The sequence below is a fragment of the Serpula lacrymans genome, assembly GCF_000218685.1.
Source record: "Serpula lacrymans var. lacrymans S7.9 unplaced genomic scaffold SERLAscaffold_1, whole genome shotgun sequence".
Classification (NCBI taxonomy): domain Eukaryota; kingdom Fungi; phylum Basidiomycota; class Agaricomycetes; order Boletales; family Serpulaceae; genus Serpula; species Serpula lacrymans.
The window spans coordinates 5,693,794-5,720,860 of NW_006763290.1; the positions used below are offsets into that span (position 1 = coordinate 5,693,794).

The window sequence follows — 27,067 nt, forward strand, 5'->3', positions numbered from 1 at the left end:
CGGCTTGGATACCACTACCGAGTACTGCGTCGCTGAGGGAATAGAACGAAGGAGGTCAGCAACGAAGAAGAGCTCGGAGATCGCGTGATCATAGTACCAGTGAATTCGTTTGACAGTCCAGCGCTACACCAATGAGGTTATGAGACAATACCGTGTAACTGGGAAGCGCCTCTCCTTTACTTGTATGAGCGAGACAATTATGGGTCAAGTGTGAGAGGACTGCGGTGGTCAAGGTGCTCGATGCGATAAAAACATGGACTGGCGTACTGAAACAGAGCAAAAGCGTGACCTATGCAGGTCCCACACAATTCCAAGGGGAAATGCATGGCGAGTCGTGTGGCCTTTTGATTTTTCCTGTCAAGCAACTGTCTCAGGAACACCATACACTCGCGCACTTGACAACCAATTGCCTTCACGACACCTGCCAATTTAGGTGAATTGCGGCGCTACATTTCTCACTCAGCTCATCCTGTGCTCTGACATAACCTGACAGGGGCGAAACGTTTAGTGAAAGCCGATATTGTCGACGCATACCAAGTGGATGAGAGCGACACGATGTTATTGCGTGTAAGAAAATGATGAAATGATTACAGATAGGTCTGGCATGCAATACAAAACAGAAAATATGGCACTATGTTAACAAGATAAGTACTAGTAAACTATGGACGGGCGATGCAATGAATAGAAGAAAAAACATGGCAATGCTAAAGATGATGAGATGTACAGAAATGGGGAACATATTGCGGGAGTAACAAGAATGTATACAACAAGTGTTCAAGCAGAATTTTTTAGATACTTTACAGAGAGTGAGAAAGGGGGGTACTTGTCCATCAGGCTCGCTTTAAAATAGCTTATTCTCGACGGGACATGACGAATGCCGACTCCCACGTTGGCACACCTACCGAAACATCAGAGCCGACAGACCGCCAGGTGCCCACAAAATTTTGACCTCCTACGACATAACCAGTAAAAATCCAACGTCCGAACCGGCGGTCTGGATCACCACCATTATTAACCTGGAGAAAAGACTTGAGATTGATGTTATAGGGAAAAACGGAAGACCACTCACAGGAACGCGCACAATGGCTATCAGTCCATCCCAGAGACGAACCCTACCATAGAATTTGTAGGGATTCCAAGCTCGACTATGATTGAGGTCAGTCTACACCATCAAGTTAGTAACCAAATGGGTTTAAATGTTATAATTCACTTACCTCGCCCGTCAGGACAATATCCAGAATCCCTGAGCACTCGGCAGATACACAATATTCCATCAGTCCTTCCATATCGTCGTCCACATCCTCCATAATTTCGTCTTCATCCTCATCCTCTCCTTCAGTTCTTCTACCAAGGCCAACGCTCTCGAAATCTGCTTCGTAGTCGCACTCCGGAGACCCTGGCCTTCCTCGATATACTATGTCCGAGGTACCGCGGTACTGACACGAACCACATGTATCCTCGTCATGCGAATTGGGTTCACCGGGAACATATCGTTCGTATGTAGACGCGTTGCCTTGATTGTCCTCGACCATCACCTTGCCCTAATTAAGCCACAAAACGGTGAGATTAACGTCAGAAAAAAATACGCATAGCTTTTACCTGTTCTTCGCGCAGTTTGCATAACGGCATCCATGCGTTCGTTAATCCATCGTCGAAATTATCACCATTTCCACCGCAAGCAACAGGTTCCTGCGGGTCAATACAGTGTTGCTCACGAAGGCGCATATAAACCGGCGACGAAATAAAAAGCGGGTTCATCTCGCTGAAATTTGCAGGCCGTTGAGGCTGAGTAATGAGGCCTACAAAGTCGGGTTCGTTAGGAACCTTTGAACGGAAAGAACTAGCGGTTAGAATAATTGGTAGAAAGCGAATGTTGATTTCTTACCAGAAGACGACCTTGCCATAAACCATCTAGGAGGCCAAATGCGTACTTTGTGCTGGGAATCGACATGCGAGAGAACGGGTCGATGCATTCCGTCAATCTGGACCAATCGTTCTCCCACTGCACGGAAGCAGATTGGTCAAAGCCTTCTTCGTCGAGAGCGAGTTGCCGATCGGTCAGAGCGGCTCTCCAGTCCCACTGCATGCGCGGAACGAGTTTGGCGAATTTATGTGCGTTGAGTTCGTGAATATCTTCTTGTGTGGGTCCTACCATGTTAAACCCGAGCTGGAGAGCGTGAGCACGGTTGTAAGGGAGGTGAGGAGGGACACCTAGCGGGACGACCCCGCGGCGAGAGAAATACAAAAGTTTTGCGGCTATGCTGATTAGTGGTGTGTCCATTTTAAGATCGTCTCGGTCATAATGTGAAAAAGTGTGTACGGTATTGTTGCGATATAATGGGTAGCTTCCGTGTGCTGTTAAAACGGAGCGAGGGAATTGCTGATTAAAAGTTTCCGACAGAGGTATACTGTAGTGATTATGAGGCACTATGGCTGTGGGGTACTGAAGGGAGAATTAGCGGTTAGAAAAAGTCAAACGAAGGTAAAACATACGCGGAAAGGTAAAACTACGTAAGGAAGAACGAGTTGGATTATTTGGTGCCGGCGCTGAGGAGATTCGGACTCGAGTTTCTCTAGTAGGATATAAGTGGTGATCATCAACGCGATAGGGAAATATGCTTACCTGAGGTGGTGGTCATCCACATTAACCAAAGTGCCAAAGAGTTGAGGGTATTGTCGCTGGGCCAGCCATTGAGCTGGGTGCTCCCTTCATAGAGCCGCGTTCGAACGAACTCGTCGACAAAATTATCGAGGCCAGCCCAGCCGAGCTGATAACGGTTCTTACCGTCGTTCTCGAGCAGCATGAAAAGGCACGTCCAGAAAGTAGGTAGGATTTCCGGGTGGCGGATATCTGCACGGCGAATAGTGTTAAGAGCGAGGGAGTAGACTCGGAGCTGGTTGGCGAGATACGAAGAAGCGAAAGCTTGGGTACCCATGCGCCGGGTGATCGCGCGAGTATCGAATCGGGTCTTGAAGACGCGACCGAGGAAATGGCTGCTTCGACAGACCTCACTGATGTACTTACAACATGACAACAATGGGAGGAGGGCCGAAGGGGGGCCCAGGAGATCGGAGGATACAACCTCGAGAGCGATATCCTCGAGAACTTCCTTGGGTATTTTGAGCAGGGGCGATAGGTGATAAGCAGGGATGTGATGTACGGCGAGCATGTTTGGGATGGAGAAGGAAAGAAAAAGAAAAGGAAAAAAAGAAAGGAATGGCGGTTGAGGGCTTGGGATTTTATGTACTGAGGAGCGCGAGTTTACACGAGTTCGGTCATTATACTAAGCTAATTGGCCTATAAAAGTATCTCCGTCAGGCGTTATGAACTCGAGAATTCGAAGGATGATCGTGGGAATGCTTTGAGTCACGGCCGGTTCGGCGGGGATGGATGCTTGGAAGCGGGGATGTTCGTTCTGGGCATCAGCGGTACGTACGATCTTACTAAACACCGCCCCGGTAAGTTCCAGACTCACCTCCCCGCCCTTGCACTACGGCACCGGTCTCTCCTCTCGTCTCTCTCGGCGCCACAGCCGTCTGTTCCTTCATTACTGCTAATATGAACATGACGTGTAAAACTGCCAAAACCATACTGCCCTTCTTTCACTTTTTGCCGCATCACCACCTCAGTATCACAATCCCCTCCAGCATGAATACTTTGTGCACGCTGCTACGGATCCACCCTGTCTGCATGGTCTATAGATAACGGTTTCTTACGCTGCTCAGTGGTTACCGGTTCTCTGGCTGACTACATCAATCTCCCCACTAGGGAAATCCGGCTCGCTACGGTACTCGACTTGCAATTGGTCATTGATCATGCTATGTATGTCGAAAGGTCAGCGATCAAACACTCCAAATCGGATGCCAGTGGTGATTCCAAATGAACGCCGTTTCAATCCTCTTTCTCTAACTCCGCCAACTCTCCAGCAATTCAATCCCCATTTTTCCAATCAGTCTTGACGACAAATCTACATCCATGGAGACTTCTACATCGTACTCGCATCCTAGGCAGATCATCCAGCCATTTACAACAACGTTATCCTCCAGTCTGAGCTGCTGTAACAGTTACAAGAAGCAACCCTCTTATCGCCTTCACCCCGGCTTTTTACGTCTACAGGTGGGGTTGGAATATCGAGGTCATCAAATACACTGATGGGCCACTCGTGCGTTTATTTCGTAGTTCCCTCACCAGACCCACTGCATGGCTCAGTCTCCGCCGCATCAATCTCTGTGCGTGTGATTAAGCGAGTGCGTTTGTGGCAAAACATTGAATCATGATCTGACTTAGGTTTTCTCGTTAGAATAGACCGATTGGGACACTATGGTTTTGTAGTGCTTGGTCACTCGTCATCGGTTTCGCTATTCTAAGTCTCGGCGTTTGCCTTGTGTCCAAAGTAGTAATGCTTGTCCCACGGCGATGCATGGAATGTACTCCTCCCGATTCACCCGGGACACTCATCTGCCTCAAGTCAACCTCATAACTCGCTCCCGCTGTTTATTTGTGTCTCCGCTGTCAATCGTCTCTTTATCTCAACCTGTTGTTTTTAATTTACAGCGCATATGGACTTTGGCTAATTCTCTTGAGGGGGAAGTAATATAACATGCCCCCTTCTTTCACTGCTTCTTAGGATAACCAGTGTCATGCACCATGGTGAAATTTCACAGGAACGCGGTGACTATCAAGGGCCTATATTGCTATTATCTAGAACATTGAGCTCGCGGTCCATACGCTGATACCATTGTGTGAGCGAGCCCATGGTTGTCGGACCCTACGGCAGGTGAACTCTAATCATTAACATTTGTGGTGTTCCTATATAGCAAACTGTAAGTCAGTCTTGTAATTTTAGACGCGGGCCCTTATCGCCGATTAACCTTCGGCGGGCCCCGTTCAGGTGATTACTCGCTGATTTTGATGCTGTCTCTATCGATTTGGCAGAAGAAATCATGAATAAAGCCGTGGAAGCGAGAGAAACACACAAGTGGCATAGTCCAAAAGCTTCGGTCTGATCTGCTGATTCATGCATTCATCTACCATCCTGTGGTATCCTATCTTTCTTACGTTCATGACGTGCTTACTTCAAGACTGCCGTCATATTGGCTCTTCTCCAGAGGTAAGTCCATCAACTTTCAGATCATTGATCTAAGATGAATAATATCCCTCCTTCATCACACTGCACAAGGTCGATCTTTGGACATTATGGCATTATACATGGGCAATAGAAATATCCGTAGACCAGCCTATATTCGACAAAGTCAATATCGTACCACAGCTTAGTGCACAGCTCTTCACCCATCGGCCTAGTTCTTCCTTGTGCTGCCCTCCTTTTTGGTGAGGACGTGTAGGCGACCGGATCTTCTATCCAATCCAATCCACTTCCCTTTCCAGTTCCCAGCTACGCTCGAATTGCAAATTCCTCACCTTTTTCTGACAATGGTCGGATCATTGAAGGCGCGGAGTGTTGTACATTTTATTCGTATATGGTTTGCAAGGGCTTTCTGAGGCTAGAGCCACCCTTCTTGACCATGCTCGTGGCGACATTCATCTATCTCTGGCTAGCACCTTGCGTTTTTGCATTGCACATGCATCGTCGATGCTGACGCCTTTTTTTTTTTTTTTTGGCCGCACCCCGCTGTACTCCACCAGTGTACTCACTGTAGACACGATCCTTGGGGCGCCTTCGCTGAACATACACTGCTTTCTGCAGGCGCCTTTTCCTACCAAGTCTTCGCAGTTCCGCGTCGTCGATTTGCTATCGGATGTTTTGCAGCACGTTACCCTCCCTTGAAACTATTAGCACGGTGCTACATGGCTGCTCCATAGTTATGTGGTGCATGCGCGCTCCGCTGGAGCACATTTACATACGGGACGCCTTACAAACGTGGCTCAAGGACAATAGTGCTTCATCAGACCAATACGGTAAACACAAGCATTTTACTCCTCTGCGCAGTGCGCTAAGATGTTTATCCCTATCAAACCTAGTTGTCCTGTGCCTCTTCGGCGCGACTTGTGGCGTGCGCACTATCTGAATAACCATCTTAGTCTCAATCTCTACGGTACGTTAGAATCGGAGCCATGAATTCTTGGTAGTAACACACTCGTTTCATACGTCAAACAAGGCTCTCTATTCACACCATCTCCGTAAATGCCCCCTTTTTCTCATTGCATCCGTTCTCTTCACAATCGCAGCATAAGGATACGGTGAGCTTGACGTGCAGTGTTTACATATAGTATCTCCTTGGCAGGTTGTGCAGTTCAATTCAGCTGTAGGTCCCGTTTCTCAGGCAATGTGTGGCTGATCCCAACTGACCTATGTGAATGTGAAAGGTGACTGAATTGAAGTTTATAGCGTCTTAGGACCTCAGGATACAAAACAAGCTCCAGATTACTTACGGCGATTTATCCGATATTTTTCCCTATCGTCTTTCTGTACGTGTTCAGCGCTGTCATTTTCGATGTGCCTGAAGGTAAGCGGGGCCTTATCGTCGACATCATGTAAAAGCTCTCTGATTTAGTGTAGAGAGGAGTAAGAAGACTTTCCAGGTTCACGCGACTAACGGGTGGTTTCCTGATTTTGTAGGATGTGGGGTCTTCGGCTGGGGCTTTGCAGCTGACTGCTGTTTGTGTTCATCACGCCAGGGATAGCAAGATAGTGTACCTCGCGCAGAGGCCGCACCGTGTGGACATTCCCTGCCCTGTACGGTTTGCACTAGTAATGTTTATCTTTGGTTTGTGCGTCGCATCACCCGTAGAGTTCACTTTTCCCGATTAAGACAAGCTGGTGCCTATCTTTTCATTAAAGACAGGTCATCTTTGGGAAGTCTGATTCAGCGGTTATAGTTGTTCTGTTCATACATCTCAGTGATTGTGGAGCTAATTGTGGCCGCGAAAGTCAAGATAATAGCAGCGGTCCCAATGTTGTTGAGCATTTTCGATGTTGTTTTCCGATATTATCCACCTGCGAACGTGCGTGGTGTTATCTGCTGGAAGACGTTCCAAGATGTAAGTGATAGACTGAAGGTGGTGAAGAATCTGGTGAAGAGTGCATTCACATTTGACGGATACCTTCGATGTCATGATTTCTTGGACCATCACGCTTCGCCTGGATTGCTCAATATCATCACATGTCCAATGCGCCGTATGCGTATACCTAGTGAGTGCGTTCTAGCGCATGCACTGATATCGATGGATGGTAGACGACTTGCTAACCCTCTTGTCTGTCAGCGTGGTGGCTGAAATGACCTCGATCGCCACTCAGAAGCTTCTAACTTCGGGCGAATCTCTCCCCAAAAAGGAATGTGACTTCCTTGACTTGACGTCGTCACAGAATTTCGAGCATGTATAAAACCCTTTCTTTCTCGATTTTTCTTTTCTTCCTCATCCCCCCCATCATCCCCCTCCTTTCCTTTCCCACTTCCTGCACTCACCGATATGCACCAGTCCGACAAATCCCAATCTTTTCTTCCTTATATCAAGGATCATAGTCCCCCTCGTTCTCGCCAGACCTCCGCCTCTTCAATCTGGGCTCCAAAGCCGCAACCTTTGGAAATGACCTGGCCAAAAGCTATCGATTCCTTCTCTCGCGATGCAGAGAGGGAGCCGCAGCAGCCCGCCCGTCCACGAAACTCTTCTGCGTCTCATGCGCCGCTTGGAGGCAGTGAAGACGTGTTCGGTCCCGTTGGACTGGTCGGAATTCCTCGCAAAAAGGACATTGGCGCCATCGGTGATGGCAGGAAGAAAAGTAGCCCCGAGTTTGATGATAGTGTTTGTTTTCTTCTTTTATCGTGCAAACGGCCTTAGACTGAATCAGGTTATTTTTAGTATGCCGAGCAAATTTTACGAGCCCTCAACCTCAACTCCCCCGCTCCTTATCCTCAGCATTTTCCCCTTTCTCTTAATGTCGAAGCTGCGAATGGGTCGCCCGGCTCTCCGGATTTGTCCCCAAGCTCTACGACTTCTACGCTTTTGACACCCACAGATCTTTCTCCTGCGAAAATTTTTGACTTAAAACTTAATCCCCCTCACGAATATACTCCCCATCCTAATATAGCACAGCCGTCTCTCTTATTTGACCCTGTTTCCCCTTATAGAAACCACGAACTTTTGTCTTCAGCTCAGAATTTATCGCAGAGACTTCATAATTCCCAGTCTACCAATCAGCTAGTCCCTAATGTCTTCCCTTTTTTTGAGCCATTCTCAGAGCATCCCTCCCCTATTCCTCCCTCGCAGTCTCTATATGATAGTGCCTTTTCTGGAATTTGCCGCCGCCCAGATTCTTCACGTGTACCTTCCATGTCCTGGCGTCAGCAGCAATTTGGGGCGCCTACGGATTGGCATAGGCCCGACGAAAAGCCAGCGGCCGAATATGCTTCTGGTATGGCTGTCAACGAGGATCACATGCGGTCCTCTTCTCAGTTCGCGTACCAAAGTCGTGGACAGGGACAGCCCCAAGGCAGCACACATGGGCACGAGGTGATGATTATTTTTCACTATGACGCTTCTTACATGCTTATATGCGCCCTTTTCGACGTGTAGCCTATTAACTTTTTGTCCCTTTTGCACCCGTCCTCGTCTCCTCCTTACCACGTTTTTGTGGCTCGCATAATCAAGTCCTCGGATCAACAGGCGTCCATTTTCCTGCAGCAAAAATTAAAGGTCGCCGACTTAGACGAGCGTCATAAGATTGTAGATGCTATATGCGCACGAGGTTTCGAAATGATGTCTCACCGGTCAGTGCTCCGCTTGATTCACTACCATGTGCTGCTTTTTCATGGCATATATGCGGCAGTTTCGGCAACTGGGCAGTCCAGAGGTGCTTGGAAGCGGCTGCGACGACCGAAGAAAGAAGAAAGATAGTCGCTTGCATGAGGTGACGCTTTTCGTTCGATCCTAGTCCCTCTACAGCCACTGAACTCCTTTTTCTACCGTACAGAGGTCGAGTTGTTGATCTCGCGACCAATTGTTACGGATGCCATGTCCTTCAAAAAGCCCTTGACTGCGAGGAGGATATCAGGTTGTTGATAGTTTCAGAGCTCCTCCTTGGCGACCCTGCGTTGACTCTTATTAACAAACATGCCTCTCATGTATGGAGCAAGGTGAGAATCCTCCGTAGATGCCTGTTATTTGACTCTAGAATCTATTGTCAGATCATGGAATTAAGCTGGACGGCCCCCGCGCCTCCCATCTTCGCCTAGTAAGTCGACAAAATTAGACGTTTTTGACTATTTAAACCAACCTGCCCTGTCTTCTACAGTGTGAACAAGTCTTTGAAAGGGAAGTGGGCATCTTTGGCTTGTCACGAAACGGGTTCGCTCGTTGTGCAGGTGAGACACAAAGTTTGTCCATTTGTGTAGTCTCCTGAACCCTCTTTAGCACGCCTTTGAAAACCTGGAAGAATCTGCGAAAGGTGGGATTATAGACGAACTACTTGACCAGGGCCCAGCTGTCTTTGGCGAAATAACGAAAAATCAATGGGGCTCGTATTGCATCCAGCATAGTACGTAGTTACGCTTTCTTTCACGACCTTGACTAACTCGTATTCTGTACAGTATTGGAACATGGGTCTCCCAAACATCGTCAAATAACCTTAGATCACCTCCTATCTGGTTTATTAGAATATGCCACAAACGAACAGGGATACAAGTCTGTCACCAAAGCTCTCAAAGAAGGTGGTAAGGAAGCGTTGGACAAGATTGTTAAAAGGATGTGTGAGTCTGCTAAAGGGTGAGCATGACGTGCACTCCGAAGTTCATATTCACTCAATCATTCGAACTAGGGGCCGTCGGGCGATGATCGTCGACTTGGCTTTATCAGTCACCGGAAGCCAGCTTATCGCGAGTACTCTGCCTAATGTATGAAATAATTACATGGTTTATTCGAATTGCATCTTCACACTTACACAACAAACAGGCAGATAAAGATCAACGAACCCTTCTTTATGAATGTATTCGTGGTCATATTGTTACTTTACGGGGTTGCAAGACAGGTTCCAAAGTCATATGGTTGTTGTAAGCAAGATCTTCCTTATTACCATGCTATATATTGACAATTCCCCTCAGTGACAGAATGGTTCGATGAGTAGAATTTCATTCTTGAGCGTAGAAGACTGACCAGTCTTTAGCGTGCCTACTACGGCTACTGAAGAGTCCGACAATGAAGCGCATTCACTTTACAGCCCCACATTTTTTGCATCCATCTTTCGATCTTTTCCACGGTATCTTGAAGTCATCCCAACGGCTCCTTCATGTTTTCTCTTCAATTGGAAATTTCACCCATATAGCATGGCATCCAATACCATGCTTTGTCCTATCGCCCATTGAATCTCGGAAGTTCTTCAAAGACGAAATATGACCATTCTCCGATCTTTCACTGCCGCCTATCATCAATTCACATCGCATCACGCACAGAAACACCCACTCGGTTTTGTCCAACTATTCACTCTGCAATGTTTATCGAACAATCTTCGCATCGAACTTGTACGCATTTCCAATCATGCTTATTTCCATCCATCGTAAAGCTCTCGCTTCTCCTCCATTTACTTCGCGCATCATCTTCAAATTTCCTGCGTGCTCCTTGTGCAGGTGGCTGAAGTGCTGGCTCATTTCTCAAAATTTCGTATTCGTTTCCACTTCAGCACAGTTTTCGTCACTCCGATATGTTGTGATCATTGCATTTGTAGTCATATCACTATCGCCCACTCTCTTTTGTAGCATCTGTGTCTTGGGCAGTAATATCATGTCAACATGTAGTTGACGACTTGGTACACCCCTAATTACGGCCCGCTGAGGTAACGCGTTTATTGCCGCCGAACAGGATTGGCCACGACCACGGTAGTCTTACTGCAAATGTCACTGAACCAACATCATATTCACATGAACTATTCTCTCGATACTACTCCATTCAAGTTGTCTGAAGAGGGTCTATATATTCGCAGCATCTGAAGCCCTCCGAAGGTTCGGTCGACAGTTGCTCGATAATGAGGCCCGGGACAGCGCTGTTCAACTCCTTGATCTTCCCACTCGTTTTGGGGTTCCCAACAAGTGATCAAATCGTTCTAGAGGGGCCAAATCTCAGAAAACATCTAGCAGGTATGTATCTTGGACTACGATCGAATTCATCCTGACCTCTACTGAAAATACACGCCTGCATATATAGTTCATTATTTTATGGCAAACACCTTGACGATGGCGGAAAAACTCTTGTGGCAGAGAACGCTGTCTATAAGTAACGATAGAACGGTTTCCTTAGTACTCGCACTAAAACCGTATTTTGTAAAGGTGAGCTTGCATCGCACCCCTCGTTTTAAAATTATCAGCTGAGAATCACGGAGCCCCAGCTCTGCAATCCTACAGTTCAGCAGTATTCTAGATATCTGGACATTAGTGAGGGAAAACATCTGTTTTTCTGGTACTGTAATTATTTCAGCCTGTACTACACGTTGCGCTACATCTTTTCTTCTTTTCGAGCACTGAACAATGTTCAACAGGTTCTTCGAATCCCGTTCATCGCCCTCGGAAGATCCCTTACTCCTATGGTTGAACGGCGGCCCGGGATGTAGCTTTTCTACTGGTCTTTTGTTCGAACTGGGCCCATGCAGCGTAGTTGATGAGGGGAACAACACGACCTACAACCCACACAGTTGGTACCAACAGGCTAATATTATCTTCCTAGACCAACCAATCGATGTTGGCTTCTCCTACTCCACCGATGGCTCGCAGGTGACTACCTCGCCTGAAGCTGCAAAGGACGTATACGCATTTCTCGAGCTCTTCGTGCGGCGGTTCCCAAAATATGCGGACGCACCTTTTCACTTGGCTGCAGAGAGTTATGGCGGGAGATTCTTGCCACACATTGCTAGCGAGATACACAAAAAACAGGGAACTCAGTGCATTGTTTGACCCTAACCTCAAAAGGATAAATCTAGCATCAGTTATGGTTGGAAACGGGCTGGTAGATCCCCGCACTCAGATGCCATCAGTGGTTGAGTACGCCTGCGAAGGGCCGTATGCTATTTATGACGACCCGTTTGGGTCGGAGTGCACTAGGTTGCGCATCAGCGCAGCGGTGTGCGAAAGGCTCATTGAGGGATGCTACAGATTTGAATCCAGACTGACTTGTATCCCCGCCTCCGTGTATTGCTGGAATAGCGTTTTTGGACCAGTCTTCAGTACGTTCGGATGCCTCCTCACTTTTGTATATCTATATCTCTTAATTTGTGAACAGGCCATGATCAAAATATGTATGACGCCCGAAAGCAATGTAAGCTCGAAGAAAATGGTAGCCTCTGCTACAAAGAAATGATTTGGGCAGAGAAGTGGATGAATGAGTCAGCGGCGAAGTTAGCGCTTGGAGTCAACCCGTCGCGATTCGCGAAAATACGAGTCCTGCAGTGTCCCAATTAATCTCAAGTTTCGCTTCTTACGTGCTGCTTTACTCTCAGAACTAATTAGTGATGGTAATTAGACTGCTCATATATGCTGAGAATACTGGTATGTGCAATAACGGTTTGGTTTAAAGTTTCTTTCTAACGCTTTGCTTATTGGCTATAGATTTGATATGTCATTACATGGTGAGCTGACAGCTCGACATATCGAAGACAGCTTCTGAGTCGTTACTAGGGCAAGGAAAAATTCGTTTCGAACCTTGACAACATATATCGAAAGGAGTTCTTAGCCGTTCCATCGACCCTCTGGTCAACATCTAATGGTGCTATTGTCGGCGAGGTGCGTAGCGCCGGTAGAGATGGCTCCCAGAGCAGAAAATGTCACTCTTGCGATTATCTATGAAGCTGGGTATGCTGATGTCTTTTATGGTAGATTCAAATTAGTGTTGGCACATGATTCCTTATGACCACTTAAGCATTGTTTACTAAGTAGCTTGAAGGCTGGATTTATGTACTGAGTAATTTATGACAAGACATGGTGCTTAAATGGGTGCACGATGTGCCTCTTGCCTGAACAGCACCTTGCTTGAAGCGCACAAGTCTTGGCCCTCGCGCTCCAGAATTGCGCCATAATCATCACTCTCCGCTCAATCTGTCCTCGTGTTGATATCATACACGCCACTCCGTATTTGTTTTGACCACATGTTTGACATGTGCATTATTGTATGATCAGATACAATGCTTCCTTTAGCTTAGTTAAGGCGTTGCTTGGATGGATCCGCGAGCGCGATGAAATGTTTCAAAGAGCTGTATTGAACAATAAGCTGTTCTAGAAGTGTTTGATGTGCCTTGTTGGATTGTGAGAGAACATGATAGGAAATGTACATGAGGGTATAGTCCTAGAATACAAATGCAAAAACAGACAGGAAGGGAAAAGATACAAATGAAATAAGCAAACCTCGTGAGGGAACCTTTGTTCATCAAAGGCCTTCTGCCAGAACCTCCTTTCGTATATTCTCGTACTTGGTTTTCTCTCCTTCTGCCCGCTCAATCGTTTTAGTCAGTGTCTCCTCGCGAGTTTGAATCTGTTTCTCCATGCCTAGTATAAGCATGCGTATCTGATCCATGTATGCCATAGTGGACTCGTGTGAAGCTTGTGAAGATGGCTGAGCAGAAGTATCAGAGCCGTTACTCGAACCATTCGGTGGAGCTGTTGACCGAGGGAGAAGGGTGGATCTCCTGACAGCCCGCGCAGCGATGGCAGACGATGTGGGTGCTATATCTAGCGACGACTAAATCGGGGCCAACAAATAAAATGAATTGAGATCAACATGCTCCTGATCGGAGTATCCTTACCCTTACCTGCCAATTTTCACCTGCTACCTTTGCTAATGCTTGCTCTAGCATCTTCTCGCGATTCCTCCCTCTGGAATATAAATAATTGGTCAGGTGAAAAGTTCGAGAAAAGGAAGTCGCACCTCTCAAGTTCTGACATGCATCGTTCATTCTCTCGCTGAGTTCCTTGTAGAAGCAGCTCAAGGTCCTTATACTCCTTCTCCAGCTCTTGGATGTGCTCTATTGGGGGGCGTTCAGACAATTGTGCTTGTAGACTCAAGATAGTTGCCTGAAGCTGCAAATATCAGAACCCAGATGTTGAACAATGATGTTAAGTGCGAGATGGTCCACAAGTAGATAGACTCGCGTACTTTATCATTCTCTCTACTTTTCTCGAGTAATTGGCGTCGCAAACCGTCTTCAGGAGACTCGTCGGCCTCTCTGAGCACTCCCAAGTCGTCTGTCCCCAATGCCAGAGAACGCCTTGCGTGGTGTCGGGCGCTTTGAGCGCGACGCATGGTCTTGGTGGGCTGGTGGCGCCGTGGCGGGATGCGTTAGCTTGGTGCAGAACGCGTTGCAGTGCATGCGAGGAAAACCAAGACCGTGATCGTGGAAAGGTACATTCGCGGAGTTGTGCGGACCGTACTCGTTGCCACGTGCCTTCTGTCATTTTGTCCCCACAATGTCTTTCCAGGTTACGTTCGAACTGTGAAGCTTGTGAAGCGCAAGGAAGCCATTGTCCCTCGTAGCACTCTTCGAAAGATTACCGATAATTCTAGGCAACATTCATGTCGGTGAATTTCGGGGATTATTTTCTAGACGATGTGTGTTTGGTAACCGGTGAAGGGCGCTATGCCGCTAAAAAGCTCGTGTTTCAAAAGCCTTGAGAAGTCGATGTTGAGCCATCATGTGCGGGCCCGATTAAAGAAACGTCTAGTCACCATCGCTGGAAACGTCGTCAAGGAGTTTCGAAGAGTTTGTGTGTATAACTTTTCTGATTTACTTGCGAAGTGCAGCTGCTTATACCCCTCAATATCTTCCAAGCGAGAAAGGAACACGTTTTCCTCCATATCAGTGGACCTTTGACTATATTCGGATTGTCCTTTTGAATTACTTTCAGACAAAGGGGCTCACGAGGAAGGACGAGCGCCTCTTGTGTTCGTGGAACAATAAATTGGGCTGTAACTATAATTTAAAATTTAGGCCATGCGACCGCATCGATAACGGGGAAGTTCGAACACCCAGGATTCTTCCAAACGTTGGCACAACTAACGGCATGCCCCTGCAGGCATTCCAAATATTATCTTGAGCTCGCACACGTTTTCTTCTTACAACCCTTCAACCATGTCCACAATATCGAACGATACTGGAGTACTAACACCTAATATTCCAGGCGGTACCGTTGGCGGCACCGTCGATACCCTACTTACAAGCATCGACCCAGGGGGGCCTCAAGATGACATCCCTTCATGCTGGGCCATGAAATTCAACATCACGGATATGACAAGAGATCGTATTCAATGGAACAATGGTTGGGAAAAGACTCTCCAATCGTTAGGTAGTTCACGAGAAGTGTTTCGTGTCATGTCTATGATGTGGCGCGAGATAGGGGAGGAGGAACGTTCTATCATGCAGTGGTTGCGCAGTGACGTGTTCAAGCTACAGCAAACGATAATAGAAATCTCGCGAGGAATGCTCGGTGGGGTGCACTTGGGCACAATTTGGTTTTTGCTAGGCGAGGCTGAGCGGAGGAGGCATATATTCGAGGGCCTTCATGGTGCATGCAAGTTGGCCGCTTGGGGACAAGACGCTCGTGCTCTATGCCCTGAAATTACCGTTTCCGGTCTTTTGAGAGACAACGGAAGGGCTTTCTCGAACTTTCTGGACTATTATACCAACATGAAGAGACTTTCGACAGATGATATTTTGTTACTTCCCAGTTCGTGGTGGAACCAAGCGTTGGATGGCTTGCCCAGACCCTTAACAGAGAAGGAGGTGTTCGCATATGAATGCCTCACATTAAACAGGAATGAGTTTATTGGTAAATTCTCCTTTACCTTGACTTGTTCTGCTGCACGAATAATAATGAACTTATCAATTATGCAGCATATTTCTTCGTACATACTTTGGAGTCCATCAGAAGCGATATCGTTCGAGGCAGGGGAATGAGTTCAGTTGTCAATGTCACGGAGAATATGAGCGGGACGTTTGGCCGAGATACGACGGAAGCAATAAAGGTAAAACGCTTGGTTCGCTGTGAGAACTGCGATCGTACACCAAAGGACTTGGGAGACAATATACAATTTCTAGTATGTGGTAGATGCAAGACGAAACTGGATTTCAGTCTTCATTATTGTTCTAGGTAAGTCTATCATTTGTTTAGACACCACAATCCAGCCTTCTTGATGCTCGCTGATTAGGAAATGCCAGCGAGAGGACTGGTCTAGGCATAAGAACAACTGTGGCAAGAAGAGAGTCTCAAAGTTCTTGCCGGAGTCCGCGGGAGGCTCTTCATGGTCTTTTCATCAGACCCATAGACTCGCCCACGATATCCCAATATCACCCAACGGCAATGCGTCTCTTCCTTTCAGCGGCGCCGGGCAACCTCATTATCATCGTTCTCCGGCGCTTCAGCTTCAGCTGGCGATGATTGAAAGAGATCAAGATGCAGACTACTTCTTGTTTAGTTCATCTCACCAGCCAATTCGCTTTGCTATCCATGACACGTGGACAAAAATGGTGTTCCGGCTCTTGCGACAGGGCTCCGTGTCAAGTGCAAATAAGCAAGGCGTCGAGGCCATGGCAGAGTATATGATCAAAGCCATGGGCCGAATGCCTGGCCTTAGCCGGGAGATTATATTGAAGCAACTGTCAGCGGAATACGGGGACGACACGGAAGCCAAGCTAATGGAGTTTGAAAGGAAGAGCATCGAGAATGGCACAGGACTAACTTTTTTGGAAGATATGAGCAGGAATATGGTGTCGATGGCTCCGATACTATTCAAATCGTAGTCTGGGTGACTGATTTGATAGTGATATGTGTGGAGAGTGGAAAGGAGATCGCACCAGGCGTGTGAGTCGACAAGAGAGGTGTATTTTGGGCATCAGACCCATTCCATGAACACGAGCACTTACTATAATTGCATTTTTTGACATCAGACCACCTTGGATATTCTGTATAACACTTTATCTGTCGCTGTAAATGTACCATAATAATGGATCTCGTTGTATATGTACCCCTTTGAAACAGGGAAATGGATCTCAGCATAGTCAGGGAAAGGGAGTCAGGGCCGTGATTTGAATGAGATGATGAGAAACTCGAGGGATGGTATAACGGAGTGATCACGAGTAGCTCCCTCAAAGCCAGTGTTACGATAGGACTGAGCATAAGGGTATCGTTACGGGTACTTGTTGATTGGCTACACATAGAAAATTTGGACATATAAAGATAATAATACAGTTTGACAGCGGGAGTACGCGAGGAAGTCATCATTCTACATAGAAAGAAGTGGCATATCTGTGTAAACGTGCCGTTCATAATCGATGGAGAGGTTCGCCTGATATGCCACCCTTGTCTCGTATCAGGGACTCGAGAGATTAAAGACGGATATGTCAAGAACAGCCCCAAAGAACCGTGAAACGTGGCAGAGTCAATTGGAGATGCATACCCCCATCGCAGGCTGTAGAACAGTGTAGAGACAGTCACCTTCGAAACATACTGTAAACTCGTGTTTGCTGCCAATTATAAGCGAAGGAGAATAGCTGCTACAGGTGGGCACGTACGATTCGGGAGTTGCCGCGACCTGCTGAAGATTTAGATTCTCGTGCATAAGCAATCTTCTCCTGAGACGCAAGATAGTAAAAATCCTTCGTTCCAACCTTGTAAGTATCTATGGAAAGCAGCTTTGCTGGATCATCGATAAGGGAGAAGCCCAAAAGTTTCGACACGGCTTGACTGATATTATTGTAGGTAGCGCGTTTCGGCCAGCACCATAACCAACTCTTGTCTCCACGATGACTGACATTAACTATGCAAAGGCGAACATCACTGATGACTTGACAGACGACATTATTTCATCTGAGGACGTAACTGATCCGGGTAATTTCGATACAAAGAACGTGAAATCGATTTGGAGGCTCCATTTGAAGATCACTGATATCAAGAAAGATCGCTTGCGATGGAATAAAGAGTGGGAAAAGGCTTTGAAGTCTCTGGAATCGAGCGATGTTTATAGAGTGATGTCGAGTGCGTGGAAGACTGTGGGAGCCAGGGAACGTGCACTGTTGGAGACAACGAGGGCCATGGTTCTGAAGGTACAAACAGGAGCGGCAACGGTTACTGGAGACATTATGGAGAGAGATGATTTTAAAAACATTTGGTTCTTGTTGGAAGAATCAGAGCGCAAACGACACATCCTTGAAGGACTTCAGGGCGCCTGCAATCACGCCGCATGGGGTGAAGACTCTCGAGCTTTATGCCCTGAGTTGACTGCCAGCGCTCTACTGAAGGCGAGAGGACAAGAGTTCCTTGACCTCCTTGCTCAGTTCTTGCAGGCCAAAAAGTCTTCGAAACCTAGCGCTCCTTTTTCTATCCCTAGTACGTGGTGGGATCACGCCATAGACAACGCACCCCAGCCACTTCCGGAGAGGGATGAGTTCGCATACGAATGTCTGACGCTTATTAGGAACGAGTTTATAGGTGAGTGCGACATCTTGCGTGTAGTATATATTTGCAAATTGACTCACAATATGGTTCGAGGCCGCTTTGTTTTACATACGAGCGCATCTATCCTCCACGATATTGTTGTGGGTAGCGCAGGGATGGACCCGATCATCAATGCAACGGAGAACACGGACGGTACTTTTGCCAGGGGTATGGCATATGCGATGAAAGGTGTACGCGACAAACCGCTGATCCGTTGTGAAAACTGTACAAAAACTCCTGAAGAACTCGGAAATGTTCGGTTCATGGTATGCAGCATCTGCAGGATAAAATTGAAGTTCGACATCCATTACTGCTCTCAGTAAGTATCCAAGATTAGACCCCTGTGGAGCAATTGTTAAATGGACAAACCTTATTAGAAAATGCCAGAAAGCAGACTGGCCTAAACACAAGCAACATTGTGGCAAGGAAAAGAAGTCGAAGGGACTACAGGGGACTGTTGGGGACAGGTTTTGGGCATTTCCCCATATACCCGACAGTTGTCGTGATATTCCAGAGGGGCCTGATGGACATATTACCATGGAATCCATCGATGCTGGCACGCCCCAATACAAACGTTCTAAATCATTACAACGCCAGGTTGCCATGATCGAAGAGGATAAAGACACAGATTACTTCCTTTTCAACTCTTCTGGTCAGCCGATTCGTTTCACGATTCGAGATATGTTTGCCAAAATGAACTTTCGAATTCTCCGCCGCATGGCAATGTCGACTGCTAATAAGGAGGGTCTCGAAGCAATGGCAGAGTACATGATCAAGTATATGCGAGATTTACCTGGCCTTAGTCGGTATACTATCGTGAAGCAGCTGTGCGCCGAATACGGGGAGGACACAAAAGAAAAGTTGACTAGGTGGGAGAAGCGGAGTGTCGAGATGGGGAAAAAGTCTACTCTCGTTGAATCGATGAGCCAGGGGATGTCAGCGATGGGCCCACAGTTGATGAACTTCACCCCTAGTAAAAAATACAACAAGGGTCACTAGGAGAACGGGGTGAAAAAGATAGGAATTAATGTACAATTAGTGAGACATACTTTGGGTCAGGCGTAGGAACACTTAAGTGCGCAATCAAGGGCGTTTTCAACAGTTCTGCTGGGTGACCCTTGAGTGAGTTTGGATGCAGAGCTCGATCTGCCACTTGAAATCGAAGTGATCATGTGTCTGGGCTAATTGCACCACGATAATCCTTCCGCCGTACGATGGAAGCTCGGCTATGTCTTCAGAGTGATTTACAGACATAAAGCGACAACACTTCTTTTGTGATGCAGAATCCATTGGGTCTTCAAAATGCAGGATTTTCTTACCAACAATCTGTCAGTAGTGAGAGTGCAGCTTTCAGGCTCCGAAGATGGCACTTCGGACAGCCAACTGTATTGATCTGCTGACTTTGCAAGGGTGGCTCTTTTGATGTCGATGCTACTGCAACACAGTAAGATTTGTGTCGGTGCTCTCACATCTTATAGCTTGTGCTATATGCTCATCAGTCTCCATTTTGGCTCGCCCCTTATTATATGGCATCCATGATAGCTAGTGCAGTTTTCTCGACCTCTAGTGCGACATCCATATCAGGTCATACACCTAATCCCTCGACCTCGTGCATGATGCCCACACTGACTGGCATTCCCAGTTCCTCACATTCGAAGATTGGCGCTGTTGTTGGCGCTGTGTTCGGCGGCGTAATTGGCCCAGTACTTTTAGCTACAGGAGCTATGTTGTTCGTGCGCCGGTGTTCGAGATGTCATAGCCACAGTGATATACATGAAAAATCATCTCTTGACTCTCTACCTGTCAGGCTGGCTATACTCAACATCGTTTCAGTGGCATATCGCAGGACAACCATCGAGCCTCTCAAGGTACCCTCTATTTGGGTATCTATATGTAGTATATCAGTCTGGTTGCAAAAGTGTGTGCTCTTTTTAGAATCCGGATGACCCTAACACAATTCCCTGTTTCACGCAATCCTTCGACGTCCTATATAATCGATGGTTCCGATCCACAGCCTGCATTCTAGCCAACTGCATGGTTACTGATATGGTTTTCCCACCGCATGGTTCATATGCCAGCGCTTCTTAAGTTTGATCCTTGTGTAGCATCAGATGTTTCAGTCACTATTATCTTGGTCCATAGTATGGCTTTCTTATCTGGAACTTAAAGTCTGAAAACAGAATTTCATTAACTCATCACTTGTTTCGACTTAGCACTCCTGTGGTGCAGTGATTCAAGTGAACGGAGTTGGCAGATTTGCAGCATCAACATCAACCTCGGTACAACCTATGGAACCATCTATCATACGTACCCTTTGCGGTAGATGTTACTTTTTGAATTCGTTGAAAACAGCTCCGGTGATGGGCGCGCCTACATACGATTGTCCCGACCAGTGTTCAGTATCATACCAACACTTCAAATCATACTTCTGACACTGCCATCTTGGTGATGAGTATCGGGAGATCGGGTATAATATATTCTATTTAAGCTGACGGTGTGTGCAAGCTGATATTCCATCAGGTGCATAGGGCGGTATAACTCCAGCATGAAGTGCGTAAACTTGAACGAAGCTCCGTTATCATCGACGTAAAGGCTTAGTGCTTAATGTCCCCAATCCCGATCAACTTGTATCGCCTTCAAAGATGAAGAATGGAAAATAACACACCTTCTCGATTCAAAAGGCATCCCTTTCAACGCAATTGTGAAAAGAGAACTCAGACATTTCATCTCCTGCCAAAGCTGTGCTACATTTCAAAGCAATGACGATGGTTACGATACTGACCTATACAAATAGATCATCAATTCCCTTGATTGATGCATCTTTGTTAGATTTTCATAGCGCTAACTTCTGACCATCTGCGAAATAACCTTTACGTTGAGCCTATAGATGGAGTTAAAAAGCGGGCTTTCGTTCGAGGTTCCTCGAGATTCTGCTCAGAGCATCCCTTTGGAGATTACCCACCATGTATCAGAACTTTTTGGGGATTTGGCTCGTAGTTTTAACGACGTTATTAGGCCTTCCAAGAATTGTTGCTCAAAATTCAAACGTGACTTGCGTGGATCTGCTTTGGGTATGTCAGCCTATCTTTGTCAAGCAAGTGTACGAGTAAAAGTCTCAAAAATCTGTTCACGTTACCACAGGCAAATAACGGATTGGGTCAAACCCCTTGTCAAGTCGTGTCTTATTTGATGACAGTGTGCTATGCCGGAGGTTTGCGTCAGACCATTGGTTGATTTCTACCTCAAGTCAGTTGATATGCATCATATATATAGTATATACAATAGATCCTTTATCGCCTGGAACAGAATATGGTGGTTCATTCAACAATCCTCCTGACAGCTGCCTGTGCAATTCTGTTGTTTACTCGCTCTTTAGTGCTTGCGCAGGCTGTCAGGACCGAACATGGATGCCGTGAGTGATACTCGCGAATTCCATGATTCCAAACTGATAAACACCTTAGCTGGTCTACCTGGAGTGGAAACTGTAGTACGGCTTACTACCAAGAGTGAATAATTCTAGAATAATCAGAGCGACAAGTAGTTTACTGATGGTCCTTTAGATTTCCAGACCGCATACCCCAGCAAACTGTCGTTCCTGGATGGGCATATCTCGATATTAACGCTGTTGTAAGCTTTTGTTCCCTCTAATGAAAACCTTCAAATAGTGATTTTGCTTTAAAAAGGGGGGCGGCTCTTGGAACGCTACTGCAGCGCAGTTAGATCCATGTTAGTGGTCTAACGTTTATGTGCGCCAAAAGTTCATTAATGTGTATTTCAGCCCCCCCTAAATCGGCGACTGTAGTACAACCTTCAACAACGTCCTCTAGTGCGACGTCCACCGCTTCTAACCCATTGACGTCCGCAACAACTAGCATTCTTGGCTCATCAGTAGCATCTGGCTCATCGACGGCACCTGGCTCATCGACGGCACCTGGTTCATCGACGGCATCTGGCTCATCGGCGGCATCTGGCTCATCGGCGGCATCTGGCTCATCGACGGCATCTGGCTCATCGACGGCACCTGGCCCAACCAACGCTCCCAGTTCCTCACACTCAGAGACAGGTGTTATCGCAGGTGGTGTTGTTGGTGGTGTAGCTGGTATAGCAATCATAGTTGCAGGTGCCGTATATCTCATGCGCCGTCGTGCAAAAGCACAATACAGTCGCGGCCTACGTGGGGAATCGTCAGTTGATTCTTCATTTATGAGGCAGTCTATATCTCAACGCATAGTGCCGAACAATTTTGAGCGACCATACGTACGTGTCTTTGATTAGTCTAATCAGCTTCATTGATCGAACTTAACCCATGTATCCAGAACCCGGATGATCCTAACACATACCCCACTCATTTACTCAGTTCAGTCACATACAACAACAGCTCCGACTCACAGCCCAATATTTGGTCATCTATGCCTAACGCCCAGACCAATCACCCACGCTCTGGCGCTTATACCGGCTTGGCTCAAATTTAACCCTCTTGTCATTGCTTTCTTTGATGGGTGAATGTCTTTTACATATTCTGTTTTTCCTTGGGGTAGCTCCCAAAACTTTCAGCTTGCTCGGACAAAGCACGACTCATGATTATCACTATTTATGGGGTAAGAGCCCTAGGTGATTACGGATAGAAGTATACAGCCAGTCACTGTATGTAGTATACGGTCTGCCAGGGAGCAGGAGACACATGTCATATCGGATAGACGTATATGGCCGGCCGTGACTATAGTACACTGTCTGTCAGCCACAAAACGTTCAGCATGCCTTGCGGCAGCATAATGCACAACAACGATCGGATATAGTTTGTGTATTACCATAAAAGCAATCGCAGTGGCGCGAGGCTCCGGTTTTGATTACCAAGAAAAAACAGTATGTTTTGCTTCTGCATTGGCAGTACTTACTTCACTTCTAGCAAGTCACAATCCCAAGATATTTGATGTGGTTACAAAAGCATCAAGAAAACAAAGCAACCTGAGCATGGCATCCTTATTCAACCATGTAAAAAGTATTTTTGTCAGGTCTTTTTGCTAGGGGATGCATGAATGTCAGTCCCACTGTCAGCCTTACACTTTCATTTTCTGAGAGCACATAACTGAGAAACAGACTGCAACAATGGGGATGCACATTGGGGCAAGAAATAAGCCAGAACAGCTGACACAGCAGAATTGCAGTTTGTTATGATTTCTACTTCACTTTTACCTCTTTTTATGGACCAGTCATTTTCCTTTACTCATAGGTTATATCATCGGACCAATGACTCATATTCCTTCACACACTTCCAATGTCTTCACATTCATATTACCTTGTATAGTACTAAGTCCTTTAACGGACAAGCCGACCCTAGATAGGACATAACTCCCATCACCAAAGTCTTTACCTATATATAGTCAAGTACACGTAGTAGTATTTTCCTCAATACAATTCTACACAGTTCACACTTACAAAGCTAGACTCTAAGAACCAGACTTCCTACCGGAAGAACAAGGAGATTAACTCTCACAGAAACCTCTATTCAGAACTGCATTCTCGAACATCTTCAGATAAGCCTCAGATAACTCCTTGAGCAAAAGACACAAGATTTTGTTAAGCACTCTGTGTGTAACAAAATAATTGTATTCCACCAGAAGTCCCACCTACCTAGGTCTGGGAAGAAAAAGTCAACAAGACGTTGCACAGACCAACAACTAGAATCCAGAGAACGGGAAGGAAAACAAAACCATCCCAGATCCCAAACCCACCCACCTCAGCACAAACCAGAAAACACAGAGTCGCAGAAAACCCACCACCTCCATTTCCTCAACCAAACCTCACCCGACTCTACTCTAATTACGATGTAACAAGGTTTCGGGACACTAGAACTAATTGGATAGGCACCTTCCAAGTTGACTAGTCAGACAGAATCCCTGCCCACCAATATGAACCTCCCACCACTGCAGACAAAGTCTGCTCATCTGAAGATCTACTAGGGACAACACTAAGCGAGTTAGCAAGAGAACCAAATCTTACCAGATTAACCAACCTTCTGGAAGAAGAAGAAGAAGACTCCACACAAAAATCATCATCACAGAACCCCCCACCTTGACCACCCAATCCATCCACTGCTAATGAAATGGCCACTGCCTAACCCACAGTAATAGGGAAAATAGATGACTTTGATGAAAACCCAGAAAGAGCACAAAGGTGGATTTCCTCCACAGATCTCCATTTTGATATCAACAATGCAATTTACAACTCAGACAAGAAAAAGGTCTATGTAGTGTTAAGCTACATGAAAGATGGAACAGCTGCAGCTTGGAGTGAAGCCAAAATGACGGAATCCAAAACCAACAATACCTACCCCACATGGGCAGACTTTATGAAAAACTTCACCACCAGCTTCAAAACAGCCAATGTAAAAGGGACAACCTTGGCATCCCTTATAAAGATGAAAATGGAACATAGAGAAAATGTGGTTGCATTTAATTCCAGGTTCATGCTGGATGCAGGAAAAAGCGGAATCAATAATGAAGCAATGATTATGGTTTATCAGAAGGCCATTTGCCCACCGCTACTCAGAGAAGCCATAACTTCTGGAGAATTAAAAACGGTTGAAGAGTGGATGAACATGGTAGCAAACCTTGATGCCAATTGGACCAGTGCCAACTCCATTTTGGAAGGAGCATGGGGAAGCCGAGACAAAAAGAACTATAAAGGAGGAAACAAAGGAGGAAAAGGAGAATCCTCTACCAGTATAAAAAGATTAACCAAGGAAGAAGGCAAAAACAGAAGAAAAGAAGGTAGATGCTTCATCTGCAATGAAAAGGGGCATATTAGCAGGAATTGCTGAAACAAAGGAAAAACCCCAGAAGGAAGATACACCAAACTGAAACGGAAGATGACACCAAAACAGTGGTAGAAGAAGACAAGGTACAAAACACCATGAGAATATGGAGGGAGCTAGGAGAAGAATAAAGGACAGAGACCTTGAAAGAATTAGAAGAAGAGGGTTTTTAAAGAGACAGACAACCCCAATGTTAGTACTGTCAAAAGTGGCAACTGTAACAATAGCAATGATCAATGTCAACTGCTTACAAATTGATTGCATATTGAAACAGAAAACCATTGGAACCAAAGCCGTAATAGACTTGGGAGCTACCAATGACTTCATAGACACCACATTTGCTATCTAACACTGCTTCCCTCTTCAACGACTCCAGACACCTATTACATGTAAAAATGTGGACGAAACCACAAACAAAAATGGAAAAATCATGCACTGTACCTACCAAAGGGTAGAAGCTGGAGGACAAAACTGGTTCACCAAATTTCTGCTAACAGAACTAGATGGAGAAGACATATTGATAGGATTCCCTTGGCTAAAAAAAGTCAACCCAATTATAAACTGGAAAGACAAAAAACTCCCGAACTCAAAACCCACAATCAGGATGACCATCATTGCACCTATGATAAAAATCAAAACAACAAAGATAATCAAAAAAGAATACAAAACCATATACTGTTACATATCCAGCCAAACACCCTTTCCCCAAACCACCATCTGAGAAAAGGTAAACACAGCGATAGAACATGCCTAACTGCATGGAGAAAAGAAGGTGTTACGATCTGGTCTTCCATTATGATTGTAATTTGACTCTAACATTATGCTATCATCAATCATTCAAGGTTTTTGGTTTACTATTGCTGGATAGCAATTGGAGTATGGATGTGATAGTCTCCTCAGATGATAGGACTGAGGTCTTCCTTTGTGATGATAGCAGGGAATAAAGAGTAGATTCAACTTGTCCTATCCTACTGTTATATAGGGGTTTATATACTAAGTAGGTAGTAAATCTAAGCTCAGCTCCAAACTGGATTTTAAATAAGAGCCAATAGCATAAAGACCTCCAGGGTCAAGGGTGTGGAGACTATAGTCTAAAAGGAGTATCCTGGGGGACATAGCAAGAATAGATCAAGTGACAAAACCGGATAAACCCGGTCTCTGCCAAAGCAGCCATTGTTCTCCATGGAGCATAGCCACCACTCCATGGAGTAACCATTGTTCTCCTAGGAGTCATTATACTGTAGCGAGTAGCACCTCCGACTATAAGTAGTAGAGGGTTTAGTATAGGAATACCTCAGTCGTTTTTATAGCCTCTCGGGCAGCAGCTGAGTTTCACTTAGTTTTATTATCAAGGACATGTGACCATAATGTAGCTATAAGGAGTATCCTTGGAAGAACCATAGATTACAAGGTATCACTGTGGGGATTAATTTATAATAGCTAGACTTGCAGTGTGATCTTATAGTGATTTTTTTGTAAAAATATACCAATTATATCTAAGGAAAATATGAAGCAAAAGTTTAAAATATAATCCCTAATATCATTTGCCTGTCCTCACAGCTTTGAGTCCAGAGTTTTTAGTAAAGTCATTGTACTACTATCTCATATATTATATAGAAAAATATTTACAAAATGATCATGCTCAAGGCAGGCAACATAAAGAGAATGTTTTGTAGATAATATTTATAAAATTATCCAAGGATCCACTCTAAATTGCATTATCATTGATCCTAAGCATTTATTATGAAATATTTCAAACTCATATCTTCCTCATATTCAACCCTTATCCACAGCATTCTTTTGAAATTATTTCTAATTATCTTCCAGACTGTT

General features: G+C 45.7%; 10 protein-coding genes across 10 annotated transcripts; 7 read left to right on the top strand and 3 right to left on the bottom strand.

Annotated features, from left to right (window-relative positions):
• Nucleotides 1-514: 514 nt before the first annotated feature.
• On the bottom strand, nucleotides 515-3,134 carry SERLADRAFT_353830 (uncharacterized protein; the record flags this gene model as incomplete). Its single annotated transcript, XM_007313094.1, has 7 exons — nucleotides 515-1,016; nucleotides 1,070-1,162; nucleotides 1,215-1,541; nucleotides 1,600-1,824; nucleotides 1,886-2,443; nucleotides 2,494-2,573; nucleotides 2,624-3,134. 7 exons carry the CDS (start codon nucleotides 2,934-2,936, stop codon nucleotides 852-854), a joined length of 1,761 nt encoding a protein of 586 aa, XP_007313156.1.
• A 408-nt stretch (nucleotides 3,135-3,542) lies between these two features.
• On the top strand, nucleotides 3,543-4,582 carry SERLADRAFT_456168 (uncharacterized protein; the record flags this gene model as incomplete). Its single annotated transcript, XM_007313095.1, has 2 exons — nucleotides 3,543-4,163; nucleotides 4,302-4,582. The coding sequence occupies one exon, from the start codon at nucleotides 3,977-3,979 to the stop codon at nucleotides 4,151-4,153; it is 177 nt and encodes a 58-aa protein (XP_007313157.1).
• Nucleotides 4,583-5,543: 961 nt separating this feature from the next.
• Nucleotides 5,544-5,749, bottom strand: SERLADRAFT_377189 (uncharacterized protein; the record flags this gene model as incomplete). Its single annotated transcript, XM_007313096.1, has 2 exons — nucleotides 5,544-5,594; nucleotides 5,627-5,749. Coding segments are annotated over 2 exons (174 nt in total), but the record flags the coding sequence as incomplete, so codon positions are not given.
• Nucleotides 5,750-7,429: 1,680 nt separating this feature from the next.
• On the top strand, nucleotides 7,430-10,761 carry SERLADRAFT_412664 (uncharacterized protein; the record flags this gene model as incomplete). Its single annotated transcript, XM_007313097.1, has 12 exons — nucleotides 7,430-7,762; nucleotides 7,820-8,470; nucleotides 8,624-8,727; nucleotides 8,931-9,093; nucleotides 9,145-9,191; nucleotides 9,252-9,321; nucleotides 9,371-9,494; nucleotides 9,547-9,721; nucleotides 9,774-9,849; nucleotides 9,908-10,005; nucleotides 10,057-10,066; nucleotides 10,119-10,761. 12 exons carry the CDS (start codon nucleotides 7,430-7,432, stop codon nucleotides 10,137-10,139), a joined length of 1,872 nt encoding a protein of 623 aa, XP_007313159.1.
• A 420-nt stretch (nucleotides 10,762-11,181) lies between these two features.
• On the top strand, nucleotides 11,182-12,954 carry SERLADRAFT_365020 (uncharacterized protein; the record flags this gene model as incomplete). Its single annotated transcript, XM_007313098.1, has 7 exons — nucleotides 11,182-11,274; nucleotides 11,313-11,404; nucleotides 11,484-11,882; nucleotides 11,911-12,164; nucleotides 12,221-12,378; nucleotides 12,616-12,733; nucleotides 12,914-12,954. The coding sequence occupies 7 exons, from the start codon at nucleotides 11,182-11,184 to the stop codon at nucleotides 12,952-12,954; spliced, it is 1,155 nt and encodes a 384-aa protein (XP_007313160.1).
• Nucleotides 12,955-13,360: 406 nt separating this feature from the next.
• SERLADRAFT_412666 (uncharacterized protein) lies at nucleotides 13,361-14,233 on the bottom strand (the record flags this gene model as incomplete). Its single annotated transcript, XM_007313099.1, has 4 exons — nucleotides 13,361-13,672; nucleotides 13,743-13,806; nucleotides 13,859-14,010; nucleotides 14,087-14,233. 4 exons carry the CDS (start codon nucleotides 14,231-14,233, stop codon nucleotides 13,361-13,363), a joined length of 675 nt encoding a protein of 224 aa, XP_007313161.1.
• Nucleotides 14,234-15,260: 1,027 nt separating this feature from the next.
• Nucleotides 15,261-16,986, top strand: SERLADRAFT_456174 (uncharacterized protein; the record flags this gene model as incomplete). Its single annotated transcript, XM_007313100.1, has 3 exons — nucleotides 15,261-15,756; nucleotides 15,822-16,077; nucleotides 16,136-16,986. 3 exons carry the CDS (start codon nucleotides 15,300-15,302, stop codon nucleotides 16,725-16,727), a joined length of 1,305 nt encoding a protein of 434 aa, XP_007313162.1.
• A 735-nt stretch (nucleotides 16,987-17,721) lies between these two features.
• On the top strand, nucleotides 17,722-19,525 carry SERLADRAFT_412668 (uncharacterized protein; the record flags this gene model as incomplete). The annotated part of the gene is made up of 3 exons (XM_007313101.1): nucleotides 17,722-18,414; nucleotides 18,475-18,739; nucleotides 18,798-19,525. The coding sequence occupies 3 exons, from the start codon at nucleotides 17,730-17,732 to the stop codon at nucleotides 19,417-19,419; spliced, it is 1,572 nt and encodes a 523-aa protein (XP_007313163.1).
• A 2,961-nt stretch (nucleotides 19,526-22,486) lies between these two features.
• SERLADRAFT_456179 (uncharacterized protein) lies at nucleotides 22,487-23,267 on the top strand (the record flags this gene model as incomplete). The annotated part of the gene is made up of 2 exons (XM_007313102.1): nucleotides 22,487-22,677; nucleotides 22,737-23,267. The coding sequence occupies 2 exons, from the start codon at nucleotides 22,555-22,557 to the stop codon at nucleotides 22,890-22,892; spliced, it is 279 nt and encodes a 92-aa protein (XP_007313164.1).
• Nucleotides 23,268-24,682: 1,415 nt separating this feature from the next.
• Nucleotides 24,683-25,240, top strand: SERLADRAFT_432930 (uncharacterized protein; the record flags this gene model as incomplete). Its single annotated transcript, XM_007313103.1, has 1 exon — nucleotides 24,683-25,240. One exon carries the CDS (start codon nucleotides 24,683-24,685, stop codon nucleotides 25,238-25,240), a length of 558 nt encoding a protein of 185 aa, XP_007313165.1.
• Between the last annotated feature and the right edge of the window lie 1,827 nt (nucleotides 25,241-27,067).